Source organism: Microcaecilia unicolor, chromosome 2 (genome assembly GCF_901765095.1).
Source record: "Microcaecilia unicolor chromosome 2, aMicUni1.1, whole genome shotgun sequence".
In the NCBI taxonomy this organism is placed as follows: Eukaryota; Metazoa; Chordata; class Amphibia; order Gymnophiona; family Siphonopidae; genus Microcaecilia; species Microcaecilia unicolor.
In genome coordinates this window covers 126,997,320-127,011,846 of record NC_044032.1, presented here as the reverse complement: position 1 = coordinate 127,011,846, position 14,527 = coordinate 126,997,320, and the positions used below count along the sequence as shown (strand labels likewise).

General features: G+C 41.9%; 1 protein-coding gene across 3 annotated transcripts in view; it reads left to right on the top strand.

Annotated features, from left to right (window-relative positions):
• FCHO2 (FCH and mu domain containing endocytic adaptor 2) overlaps window positions 1-14,527 on the top strand; it is a 458,555-nt gene that overhangs the window by 422,041 nt on the left and 21,987 nt on the right. For all 3 annotated transcript variants that reach the window (XM_030193298.1, XM_030193297.1, XM_030193296.1), the window contains one exon: window positions 7,298-7,462. In XM_030193298.1, coding sequence (XP_030049158.1) covers window positions 7,298-7,462 — 165 coding nt within the window. The remainder of the gene's footprint in view (window positions 1-7,297; window positions 7,463-14,527) is intronic.

The following is a 14,527-nucleotide window of genomic DNA, read 5'->3' as shown; positions in this document are numbered from 1 at the left end:
AGTTCCCCAGGACCAAAGTCCACCACCCTAACCACTAGGCCACTCCTCCACTTATGGCTTTCAGAGCCTCCACAATGGGACTTGGGATCCACAGACTCACTTGGCCACATGCTTCAGACCACAAGCTTGATGTACAGGAGATGCTGATGGGCATTCCATGCCAGGGAGATAACCTTTGTGGCAAAAAGTTACAAGAGGCTGCTAATCTCATCAAGGAGCACTTGGACATGCTTAAGTCACCCTACAGGCCCACTCCCAGTTCTCCTCCTTATCCAGAAGGTATTTTAGTGGAGGGTAGCCAAGGACCTACTACTCTCAAAGGTATGCTCCCCACTCCCTCTCTTCAGCTCAGAGACCATGTTGTCCAAGGTAGCAGAGGACCCCAAAGCCCCTGCTGGCTCCCCAGTGAAAAGAAGGGGATGAGCTTTTGTCTGGCTCCAGGGGAGCATATCTTCAATCCCCATAACCATCCTGGATAACTGCTGATAGAAGGGAGGCTGAATTTTTTTTCCATGCAGTGTGGCCATTTATAACTTCAGATTGTCCTCTGAGAGCATCAAGGTTAAGTTCTTAGCATCAGGAATTGCTTACCAAGGAACTCTTTCCCCTGGTAGAACAGGTTCTACTGCACTGGCCTGAAGAGGGAAGTAGGGATTGTGTTCCAAGTACTTCCTCCTGATCCCAAAAAAAGGCTGGGGGATTTTTGTCCCATCGTAGACCTGAGGGCCCTGCACAAATATCTGACCAGACAAAAGTTCAGGATTGTTTTCTTAAGCGCTCTGATTCACATAATTTAAAAAGGAGATTGGACTTGAAGAATGCTTATACGACACACCGGTGCTCTGTGGTCTTGAAGGTTTCTTATACCAATATACTGATACATGCAAGTCACGAGAAGTATGGCAGATTCCAAGTAGGGAAACACCACTTCCGGTATAGTTTACTGCTGTTTGGCCTCATGTCAGCACCAAGGGTATTCACAAAGTATTTAGCAGTCACCATAGCATTCCCACACAGACTGGGGGGTGGACATGTTTCTCCAATTGTACAATTGGCTGGTCAAGAGCACATCGGAGGAAGGGGGCAAAAGAATCAGTATGCATGGCCATTAGGCTGCTGGAGCTACTAGGGTTGGTCAGAAATTATTCAAATTCCCAGCTCAGTCCGAACCAACGATTGGAGTTTATAGGAGCCCTGCTAAACACGACTCAGCAACGGATATAATCTCTGACTTAAGTAGTTACAGAAGTGCACCAGAGTCAGCAAGTATTAGCTCAGCAGATGTTGAGATTGCTAAGCCACATGGCATCTACTGTCCAGTAACTCCCATTGCACACACCTCAAGTTGAGGCAGGCTCAGAGGGCCTTGCCTTCCCAATAGATGCAGAACCTGCAAGATGTAATATCTGTCACATCCTCTCTCAAGAAGTCTCTGTCCTGGTTGATAGTTCACTGCAGTCTGGCCAGAGGAATACCTTTCCAAACTCTACAAATTCAAAAGACATTGACAACAAATGCATCCAACCTGGGATTGGGAGCTCATGTAGATGGGCTCCACACTCCAGGATGTGTGTGGTCTGCTCAGGAGAGACTTAAGCAGATAAATGTCCTAGAGCTCAGAGCAGTCTGGAATGCTTTAAGGGCTTTCAGAGGTTGGTTGGTGAATAAGTATTTTAGGCTTTCCTTTCAGATTTGATTGAGTTCTTTGAAATTATATTGTATTTGTTTATTTTAAACACCTGGGATCTGTGCAATTAAATGGTAAATTTTAATAAAACATAAACATTAAACATTATTCTAATTCAAACAGACAATCAGGTTGCAATGTATTACATCAACAAGATGGAAAGCACAGGGTTTTACTTTTCTTTGCCAGGATGTGGAAGTAGGCTGTATTTCAAGGAATGTCGGTCAGAGCCACATATCAGACAGGGAAAGACAATTGTCTGGTGGACAGGCTGTCAGGTCCTGCTACCTTACAAATTGCCTTTGGACGTGGGTATGGCCTAGAAGATATTTCGAGAGTGGATGGATCTTTGTCACTCATTCCAACAAGAAAGCCCCTCAGTTCTGTTCCAGACTAGGATCACACAGCAGACTAGCCTTGGATGCCTTTCTCCTCCATTTGAGGATGTGTATCTCCATTCTGTATGTGTATTTTCATTCTGTATATGTATCTTCCAATGTATCTCATAGCAAAAACTCTTCTGCAACTCAGGGAGGACCAAGGAACCATGATTCTGATCGCACTTTATTGGCTGAGATAGATCTGGTTCCCACTTCTTCTAAAGCTTGCTTCTGAAGATCCTTGGAGCGCTTTCCAACTCCCATCACTCAAGACAGGGGATCCCTTCTACATCCCATCCTCCAGTCTGCAGCTCTCATGGCGTGGATGATGAGAGGGTAGTGGTGGATTCTCTGAACCTACTGGAGAGCATATCTCAGATTCTGCTAGCTTCCAGAAGAGATTCCACTAGGACGTTATATGGATTCAAATGGAAGAGGGCATAGCTCTAGATCCTTCTCCTATCCTACACAAAAACTGCTTGAATACTTTCCACATCTATCAGAATCAGGTCTCAAGATCCAACTCCAGTAGAGTTCACCTCAGTGCATTTGGCACTTACTACTACTACTTAATATTTCTAGAGCGCTACTAGGGTTACGCAGCGCTGTACAGTTTAACAAAGAAGCTTACAATCTAAAGGACGAAATGTCAAGTTGGGGCAGTCTAGATTTCCTGAATAGAGGTATGGTGGTTAGGTGCTGAAGGCGACATTGAAGAGGTGGGCTTTGAGCAAGGATTTGAAGATGGGCAGGGCGGGGGCCTGGCGAATGGGCTCAGGGAGTTTATTCCAAGCATGGGGTGAGGCGAGGCAGAAAGGGCGGAGCCTGGAGTTGGCGGTGGTGGAGAAGGGTACTGAAAGGAGGGATTTGTCTTGAGAGCGGAGGTTACGGGTAGGAACGTAGGGGGAGATGAGGGTAGAGAGGTAGGGAGGGGCTGCAGATCCGAGTGCATTTGTAGGTTAGTAGGAGAAGCTTGAACTGTATGCGGTACCTAATCGGAAGCCAGTGCAGTGACTTGAGGAGAGGGGTGATATGAGTATATCGGTCCAGGCGGAAGATAAGACGTGCAGCAGATTTCTGAACGGACTGAAGGGGGGGATAGATGGCTAAGTGGGAGGCCAGTGAGGAGTAGGTTGCAGTAGTCGAGGCGAGAGGTAATGAGAGAGTGGATGAGAGTTCGGGTGGTGTGCTCAGAGAGGAAAGGGCGACTTTTGCTAATGTTATAGAGGAAGAAGCGACAGGTCTTGGCTATCTGCTGGATATGCATAGAGAAGGAGAGGGAGGAGTCGAAGATGACTCCGAGGTTGCGGGCAGATGAGACAGGGAGGATGAGGGTAGAAGGTAAACTCATCTCTGCTCAGCCCTTAGTTTGTTTCATGGAGAGCTTGCTTCTACTGAAGCCTCCCTTAAAACCCCTGACAGTATTATGGGATCTCAATATCGTGTTAATACGGCTGATGAATCCGTCTTTGAGCCAATAGATACCTGTCACATGAAGTACCTGATCTAGAAGGTCCTATTTATGGTGGTGGTCACTTCAGCTTACAGGAGCAATGAGCTCCAGGCCCTAGTAGCTGATCCACCTTATGCTAAGTTTTTCAACAACAGAGTGGATCTTTGTCACTCATTCCAACAATGATGCACATGCATCCTAAGTTCCTTTTTAAGTTAGTGTTGGAATCCCACCTTAACCAGTCAGTTGTTCTGCCAGCATTTTTCCACAGACCGCATTTCCAAAAAGGTGAAGGTATCTTCACACTTTGGTCTGCAAATGAGCCTTGGCCTTCTATCTGTAGTGGACTCAAGCCTGTAGAAATTTCACCCAGCTTTTTTGTTTATTTCAGCTCATATAGAATGGGTATACTATTGGCAAATACACTCTAGTTGGCTAACAAACTGCATTTCCTTTGCTTATATCCAGGCTGGGCTGTCCCTAGAGGGTCATGCAGCTCATAATGTCAAAGCTATGGCTGCCTCAGCCCACTTGAGAGCCTCCGTAGATGAGATTTGCAGAGCTGCAACATGATATTCGATCGACACATTCACATCTCACTACTGTTTAGAACAGGACTCCTGACACAACAGTCAGTATGGTCAGACAGTCCTTCAGAATCTATTTGAAATCTAGAATACAACTTTATCCCATTAGGTCCATTTCTTTCCATCCAGGTTGCTTTAAAATAAAATAGCAAGTTGGCTGTTCCAGTTTCAGAATTCTGTTGGCCCTGCCTGTTGTGGACATTGTTATTGTTCCCTATTTTTTTTTATTTAAGGCAGACTGGTAGCTAGGGATTCCCAGTTGTAAGAATATTCTATTTTCTTGTCCTTGGAGAAACAAAGTTATTTACTTGTAACAGGTGTCCTTCAAGAACTGTAAGATGAATTTTCTTACATCCGTGTCCACCTCCCCTTAGAGTTGAATCCTGTAAGTTATATACTAGACTGACTAGGTCCTACATGACAATAGCTGGCAGGAAGACATAAGTAGTGCAGTGCTCTAAAACGTTATATTAAACAGGTTAGTGAGCATTCCCATGTGGGCTCCGCTCCATTGTATGATGTCACCAGTTGTAAGAATGTTCATCTTGCTGTCCTCAGAGAACACCTGTTACAGGTAAATAATTTTATCTGTAAACTTTTGGACTGAACTCGTGTGTTGTTTATAAAACCTGAAACCAGAAAATTGTAAGATTAAAATATCACTCCCTTATCTATATAACAAAAATAGAATGAAGAGACTCACTAATTATTCAAATTAAACCTCAAAATAGAAAAATAAGTGAGTGAAGGTGCTCAGAATCTTATGGAAGTCTCTGCTGAATAGCCTGAATAGCTGATAACTTGAAATTCAATCATTGCACCTGCTTGAGCTGATAACTATATGATCAACTATTCTTCAAAAAGTGCTGGAAAACTGCTGAAACCCCATTGAAACGGCACTGTGAAAAAGTGTCCAATCAATATCCAAATCAACATCCAATACAGTGCAACAAATTACTCCATAACGCGTCAATGTCTAATTCTAATGGTGTAAATAGTATAATGAAGCACTGATCTCTACCACAGCACTGCGTTTCACCAAAAGCATCTTCAGGAGATCAGACTAAAATAAAATAAATTCTATAAATTAAATGTACTTCAATACTGTCTACACCTCACTACATAACTTAAGCAGCAATGGCTTACTCTTATGAATTATATCAAAAACATCTAAATCTTCAAGGGATCAATCTGGTTTGGAGCCTACTGGAGCTCACCCTCCCTATACAGTAGACATGCACGGTAACTCCACTTGTAACTCTCCCACCTCTCTCCTACATCACACTTCTAAGGCATTTATCTGTGCTGAAATTCAACAATGGTTATTAAATTGACTGCCATTCAATCTCATTTAAACCTATGGGAACTATTGTTTGCCAGGTGAAAATCATTTTCTGCTCTTTATAGAGAAGCAATTTAGATATATCTCCCCCACTAACATTAGTAACATGCAATAATACTACAAAATGCAATTCACCTGCAGAGTGTTGAGCGTCAAGCCATTGCTCTATCAAGGGCACCTGCATGTGCTCATTACTATTATGACATAAATGCAGTGCAGAGCTTTATTTTTCATTTTGTTTGCCCAATATACCGCTTAGAGCAGGGGCATACTTTCTGGAACATTTATGTCATATTCTTAATATGCATATGCAGTCGCCCTTGGTGGAGTGCTGACTTTGAGACGCGACACTCCATAGGTGAATTGCGTTTTGCAGTATTATTGCATGTTACTAATGTTAGCAGAGGAGATATATCTAAATTGCTTCTCTATAAAGAGGAGAAAACGATTTTCACCTGGCTTCCCAACGAATAGTTAAGCTCTGGAACTCTTTACCAGAGAATGTGGTAACAGCGGTTAGCATATCTGGGTTTAAAAAGGTTTGGACAAATTCTTGGAGGAAAAATCCATAGTCTTGCCGTGGGATTTGTAGTAGGTAGTGTTGCCACGATTTGGGTTTCTGCCAGGTACTTGTGACCTGTCTTGGCCACTGTTTGGAAAACAGGATACTGGGCTAGATGGACCATTGGTCTGACCCAGTATGGCTACTCGTATGTTCACAGGTTTAAATAAAGAGATTGAACGGCAGTCAGTTTATTGCTATTGTTGAATTTCAGCATAGTTAAACGCCTTAGGAGTGTGACATAGGAGAGAGGTGGGAGGAGTTATAAGTGGAGTTACCTTGCATGTGCGAGCATCTGTCATATAGGGAGGGTAAGTTCCGGAGGGCTTCAAATTGATCCCTTGAAGATTTGAATATGTTTTTGATATAATTCATAAAAGTAAGCCATTGCTGCTGAAGTTATGTAGTGAGGTATAGTCAATATTGAAGTACATTTAATTTATAGAATTTAGTTTAGTTTAGTTTGATCTCCCGAAAATGTCTTCAGTGAAACACAGTGCTGTGTAGAGATCAGTGCTTCATTGTACTATCTACACCATTGGCATTAAACATTGAAGCGTGGAGTAATTTCAATTTGGATATTGATTGGACACTTTTTCACAGTGGTTTATAGCATTTTTTGAAGAATATCCTGAACACTGGACTGTACTTACTTGACTCAGATAAGTGGACATTTGTGAGTTTTATACATAGTTATATGACAGTAATTTGGTATCAGCTCAAGCAGGTGCAATGATTGAAATTCAAGTTATCAGCTATTGAAGCTACTCGGTTGAGCCTTCCATAAGATTCTGAGCACCTTCTCTCACATACTTATATATTTATTTTGAGGTTTGATCTGAATAATTACTGAGTCGCTCCACTGTATTTTTGTTTATATAATCTGCACGTATGTGTGTACTTTGCATGCAAGCATTTACACCAGTTTCCAAGTAGGCAATTGCAATTCCATTTGCAGTCTAGCTACAATTTCTGCTGCTTTGCCTCTAATATTTTATAAAATCACATAGGCACCTATGTGTCTTTTTAAAACATGCTGACAGCAACTGCCTACTTGCCCTTCATACATATGTGACCTGTTTATAGATAAAACTGCACAAAGAAAGAACCATCAAAAAAGCAGTATGTGAAAAACATAGCTGATATTGTTGAGCTTAAGGTACCATATAAAATTCAGAGCATATTAATTTAATGTTATAATAATCTTATTTGATGTGACTTATTTGGGACATCAAAATGATACTATTTGTGATCTGTGTTTGCAAAGAGTATTTTATTTCTTTTAGGTTCTGGATCTCTTAGGGCAAAGTTTGATCTTTCAGAAGGACCCAGTAAACCAACAACTCTTGCAGTGCAGTTTGTTAGCGAAGGATGCACCCTGTCAGGTATAGATCTTGAGCTTGCAGGCACTGGCTACAGACTTTCCTTAATTAAGAAGAGATTTGCATCTGGTAAGTAAAAATGTTCTTAGCCATGCAGTGCCTCTTTATTTACTGTCATTTCATGATTTTCTTGAATTTATTGTACTTTCAGTAAGCCAAATTTTTCTTTTGTATTGCTTTTAACCAGGACTTGTCAGATACAAAGGGATGAGGAAATATGTAATCAAAGTAATACTGCTTCAGCATAACCAGAAAGATCAATATATAGGAAATAAGGAATAAGTAATTTAGTATTATTGTAGGTAGTCACTCAGATGAAGTTCTTTATTACTATACTGTCCTGCAGTGGCAGAAGGAAGTCCTTTTAGGCACTTAACTTATTTATGAGTATATCTGTAATCTAGGAAGTATGTCCCATTATAATGTATATTGGACTTCTGCATAGCTCCTTCAGGATTCCCCAATATTTCAGAGGTAAAAGGCCATAAATTTGATTGCCGAGAATCCAAACAAAACATGTTTTTCAATTTTACCCACAAATCAACCAGAATGGACTTAAGGGCCTCTTTTTATCAAGCCATGCTAGCGGTTCTTGCATGACAATGCTGACAAAGCCCATTCAAAGTGAATGGGCTTTGTTGGCATTACCACACCAGGGAACACTAGTGCAGCTTGATAAAAGAGGCCCTTACTACTCTTTGCCATTGCAGGCAGTATAACAATTCCTATAAAACTTTATATGCTTCCAAGTATATCACTATTCCTGACCACCACAGACAGAATTAGCCCCAGATATTTAATGCCAGGCCATATCCAGGCACTGGCACGGAATATCTGGGGCAAATTCCTTAGGTGCTAGCCACTAGTTCTTTTGGAATAGCATTCCAGGCATCCATTACCCTTTCTGTGAAAAAATATTTCCTGATGACAGATAAGCAATTTCATGTTCAAGCTCGTTCAGGGCGCTGGGATGACTACCATCCAGACCTGTTGATTCTTTTGAGTTTGTCAGATTTACAGTCATATATTTTAGTCACTCTGAATCATCACCATCAAACATTGTTTCTGGAGTGGCTGTGACCCCATAGCTATGTTTTTAAAATTCTTTAATTAATTGAAAACAACCTTATGTTGAGTCACTAGGTCCAAAACATTTACATTAGTCCATATGCTCAACATGTTTTGGCACCTAGTGCCTGCTTCAGGGGCAAATTGTGACTGGACTGACAGTCCTCCTAGACGGTCGCCTAAAGTGCTCATGAGCTTGCACGTATAGGGATATCTGTCCCCAGAGAGTAAAAAAAAAGTTATGAGTGTGTTGAAAATACTCAAAATACATTTTTTACATGTAATATTCCAGTGCTTGTGTTAATCTCTATATTCTTCATTACAGTCTGATTTCCATTTTCTTAAAGATGCTCGTTTGGTTTTCACCACCTGTTCCACCTGATCATTAAAACACACTAACTGTTTGGCCTTCCTTCTTTTTTTTTTTTTTTTGTTACATTTGTACCCCGTGCTTTTCCATTCATGGCAGGCTCAATGCGGCTTACGTATTGTATACAGGTTCTTATTTGTACCTGGGGCAATAGAGGATTAAGTGTCTTGCCCAGAGTCACAAGGAGCTGCCTGTGCCTGAAGTGGGAATCGAACTCAGTTCCCCAGGACCAAAGTCCACCACCCTAACCACTAGGCCACTCCTCCATTTCTTTTGGCCACGTTTAATACATAGAATATGTTTTATCTGGGCTTCCAAAAAAGGTCTTTTAAAAATATGTCCACGTCTGATACAAACTTTTGAACCTGACAATTGTTTGTTTTTTTTTCTAATTTCCATATGTTAGCATGTTCTTCCTTTTTAAAATTAAGGGAGTAATTTTATAAAGTCATTTTTGCACACACATGACATTATATGCATGTTTAATATCCTATATAATAAAACGCACCTCCAACATTCTGAAGCTGACTGCATGGCTGAGGCGTTCCTGCTCTCTGTATCCATCTCCTGAATTGACATCACGTACTTCCGGGTTCGTCACAAGCAGAAGTGACCAACCACATGAGGTTTCTCGGCTTCAGAATGTTGGAGGTGCGTTCTAATAAATAGGATTGGTCAGTTCCTTGAAGCACAGCCAGAGCTCAGCGTCCTGCACAGTAATGCTCAGACACCAGAGAGAGAGAGGGGGGGGGGCTGACACCAGAGAGAGGGAGGGAGGTATCTCTGTCACACATACACACATCATAACAAATTACATTGTACAAAAAGAGTTTTGTTAATACCAAGATGTACAGAAGGTGGTGCCTGTATTCTCAGGGTTTATATAGTGCACAAATGGGTCCTTTTATGAAGCTGAGGGAAAAAGGGTCCTGGGGTAACAGTGGGGGCTGTTTTTCCTGCACGCCAGGGCCCTTTTTACTGCATGGCAATGTGGCAAGAGTACTCTTACCGCGTGGCCATGTGGGGGAGACCACTTACGCCACCCATTGAGGTGGCGGTAGGGGCTCCTGTGGTAATCGAGCAGCACACAGCGATGCCCAATAACCACCAGGTTAGCGCCATGCTACTAAATAAAAAATATTTCCTGGTGCACCGGAAATGGCGCACGCTCAAGCCAGAAGTACCATCTGGGCCGTGTACAGTGTGTGTACTACCATACTCTAATAAAACCTCAAGGGGGCTTTCTTTGAAAGAGCAAAACAGATATAGTCTTACATAAGTAAATTACTTACCTATATAGTACCTCAAAATTACTGAATGGGAAAACAAACTGAAAATAAGTCAATGCTATAAAAAAACTCAAGTTTTTTTGTAGCATATACCTATATAGTAACAACTCAGTTGTATTTCAAAGCAAGGATAAACCAAAACTCTGTAAACCTCCTGTACCGAACAAGTGACTTATTCCAAGTGATATACTATGTTGGTCTTTTAAAATAGTGCTGATAAAAAGAACATGAGAAATTACGTAGGTGGTGGGTTGGAGATTACTACGAATCCCCGGCGCAAGCCAAAAAAGCAGGAGTTATAATATTAATCAAAAAAGGGATTCAAGTCCATACTCATAAGATTGTTGCAGATGCGGAGGGCAGATATGTACTTGTACACTTAACAATAGAATGACAAACAGTAGTGTTGTGCAATGTATATGCCCCCAATACGTATAATAAAACTTTTTACAAAAAACTCCTGCAACACCTAACAGGCTTTGATGGAATTCCCATGCTAGTAGGGGGAGACTTTAATGCAGTGGCTGATTCTAGGTTGGATAGATCACATGGGGAGAAGAGGGGGTCGGGGTCGGATTCGAGAGGCATAAACATGTTAAGTGAGGTCCTAGACTTGGTGGATGTGTGGCGGACTCTGCACCCATTAGAACGGGATTATACCCATTTGTCCCGCGCACATGCCACCATGTCACGAATTGACTACATATTTCTTTCACGCAATTTATTTACAAGGCTGCGGGAGACAGACATAGGTCCCATAAAAATATCTGATCATGCGATGGTAACTGCAGTACTGGAGCCACCCGAGCCCGCACCAGGACAATTTCAATGGAGATTTCCTACTCGGCTGTACACTGACAGAACATTTCTAAACTACATAACACAGAAGTATAAGTATTTTCAAGAAACTAACCAGGAGCATAGGGACAACCCAATTTTATACTGGGATACAGCTAAAGCCGTACTACGGGGAGAGATTATAGCATACGCGAGTCATCAAAAAAGGGTACGGGAGAAGGAGTTGTTTAGATTAGAAAAAGAAGTAACAAGAGTGCGGAAAGCATATGGGCGACATCATAGTTTGCAACTTAAAGCCCAACTTTTAGAATTGCAGCAGGCCCTAAATGAAGGGATTCATCAAAAGGCCCAAAAAAATTATGCTTATTACAGATACCAACTATACAAATATGCCAACAAAAATAGTAGGATGCTCGCACGGTTGTCAAAATCTAGGCAAGGGCCCTCAAAAATAGACGCCTTGTATTCTCCTAGTGGGCTATTAGAGAATACGGATGTTCAAATCAATAAAATCCTGGTAGACTATTACACGCATTTATACTCGCCCCCTGATCCACCCCCGTTAGATAGCGAGATATACTTCAGTAGACAAGACAACGTCCGAGTGGACCCGGACGGTCTGGCTATGTTAAATGCCCCCATAACAACTGACGAAGCAGCGTGGGCAATACAGCAGGGTCCTTTGGGGAAGGCCCCAGGCCCAGATGGATATAGAGGGGAATTCTATAAAATGCTGAGGGAGGAGGTGGCACCACCACTCACAGATATGTTTAATACCATAGTGCAGGATCAACGAATGCCTCCCTCCTTACGACTAGCACAAATTATAGTGATACCGAAGCCGGGACGCGATACGAAGAAACCAGAATCCTATAGGCCGATTTCGCTTCTTAATTATGAGGCCAAATTATACGCCAAAGTCTTAGCCAACCGATTAGCCCGTATATTGCCAGATATTGTTGAGGAATCGCAAGTGGGTTTTGTGCAGGGCAGAAGTATTACCAAGAATATCAGGAAAATACTTACAACGTTGGAGGTAGTATCTAACCAGGCCATACCATCTGTGTTAGTCAGCTTTGATGCCGAAAAGGCATTTGACAGAGTGGTGTGGGATTTTTTGTTTGGGACGTTAGAAGCATATGGAATAAGCGGGTTTTTTCAGGAGGCAATACGGGCGTTATACTATCTTCCACAGGCCCAAATGTGGGTTAATGGAATACTATCTGCCCCCTTCTCGATATATCGGGGAACTAGACAAGGCTGTCCACTGTCACCTTTGCTATTCGTATTAACATTAGACCCCTTGATCAGAGATATTCAAGGGACGCCTGATGTGAAGGGAGTGGCGGTGGGCGCAGAAACGTTCAAGATCGCAGCATTTGCAGACGACCTATTAGCTCATCTGACTAATCCAAGTACCTCATTGACAGCTTTATTAGAATGTATGGTAGAATATGGGGATTTCTCAGGTTTTAAGTTAAATTTGGAGAAATCAGAAGCATTGCTGGGTGGGGAGAAGCGCGAGGAGAGTTGGCAAGGCCGTGTTCCATTGAGATGGGCAGATGGGTCATTTCGTTATTTAGGAGTGCAGTTGTCCATGGATACCTCAAAGTTGTATCACCTGAATATAGAGAAACTGCTACAGGATACAAGACACTCTCTTGAGCGGTGGAGCCATCTGCCCCTATCACTTACTGGGAGAATTAATATGTTTAAAATGTTCATCTTCCCTAGATGGCTCTACATCTTACAAGCCATACCAATACACTTATTAAGAAGAGATATATGAAAGTTAAATAGGATTTGCAGGAAATTCCTTTGGGATGGGAAGAAGTCCAAATTACGTTTAGAATATCTTTATGATAATTGGACACAAGGAGGCTTGGGATTACCCAATATTCAAAGATATAACCAGGCCTGCTTACTGAGACATCTCAGAGACTGGGTGCTAGGCACAAATCAGTATACCCCTATTGGGTGGGAGAGGGCACTGTATAGGCCTTGGCATATGAATTTTCTTCTGCAGGCTAAGTCAACTAGTTTACCGTCTATATGTAAGAACAGTATTTTATTACAACCTTTAAGACAGATCTGGCGTATCCTAATGATGGCTTGGAATCATAATCCAAATGTCAGTGATCAGTTACCTCTTCAAGGGAATGGGGACTTTCAACCTGGAATGGAAGTAGGGACCATTAAAAACTGGGCAGAAATGGGAATCACTTTAGTGGAACACTTAACCAATGCGGATGGAAGGTTGTATACATTCCAAGATTTACAGCAGAGGTTATCCCTAACAAACAAGGATCACTACACTTATAGACAATTACACCACTATTGGTATAGCTTAGATCAAGAGGCTCTGGGTACAAAAATGGGTCAAAAGCTTAGGGAATTTTTAAAGGGGGGTGCATACGATCAGGTTTCCATATCTAGTTTACATAAGGCGCTTCTGTCGCTTTGCCCACCTCGCAATTATGAAGCACTCACTGCAGCCTGGAGTAAAGACTTGGGATATGAATTGAAAGGAGTAAATTTTACGAAACTGATCATAGATATCCCAAAACAGGTGGGGGGGGGGGGGGGGCGGAGCTGCAGGAGAGTCAATACAGAATAATACACAGGGGATACATGACACAAACACAAGCAGCGAGAGCGGGGTGGACACCCGATGCCCAATGTTCCAAATGCAACAGAGGACGGAATACCTTTTTGCATGCATTTTGGAGGTGCGATAGAGTAAAAATATTTTGGAAGGCGGTGCATAAATACCTTGAGAGCATCATTGATCAAAAAATACTCCCATCCTGGAGAGGAGCACTTTTAAATAGAAGGACAGCCTACGGGATTTCAGATAGGAATTTGGAACAATTGATATGCAGGGCTTATGCCGTGGGGAAAAAATGCATACTTAGACACTGGATGCAGGAGGTGCCGCCCTCCTTCTGGCATTGGAGAAATAGGTTTCATGAATTGATGCTATGGGAGGCCAGGGAAGCCCAGGGCACTTCCAAGAAAAGAAAGAAGTTTATCTCCATCTGGACCAAGTATATACAAAGTATATCCCATAAAGCGAGAAGTGCAATATTAAATAAATTTTCCACATAGGGGATCATAAAGGTGGGAGAGGATAATGGCAAATAGAGTTCAATAACACAACATAAGGCAGAGCACCTTAACCAACACTGTAACACAAGGGTGAGTGGGTGAAGCAACTGAATGGCTCATGAAGTGAAGGTGGAATATTTCATGATAAAGGGGGGAGGGGGGAAGGGGATGGAAGGGAGGGAGATATTAGATAAGGGGTTAACCGCAACGCAAATACAAGTTATTATTCTTGGAAAGTGCAGATAGTGGACAATGTTTATTGATGTTTATTACTCTATTTTGATATAAGGAATAGGTTAAAGACAGTATTAAGGGGGGGAGGGGGGGAATTGGGAAGAAAACTGTAAATCAATTTGATGATAATGACCGCGGATTAATGTACATATGACTGACAAAGTTAAAACTGTTATGTATTTAATCAAAGAACTGTATTAATCTGTGGCATCATCAATAAAAACTTTGAAACATAAAATAGTGCTGATAAAATCTTTTCTTCTTAAA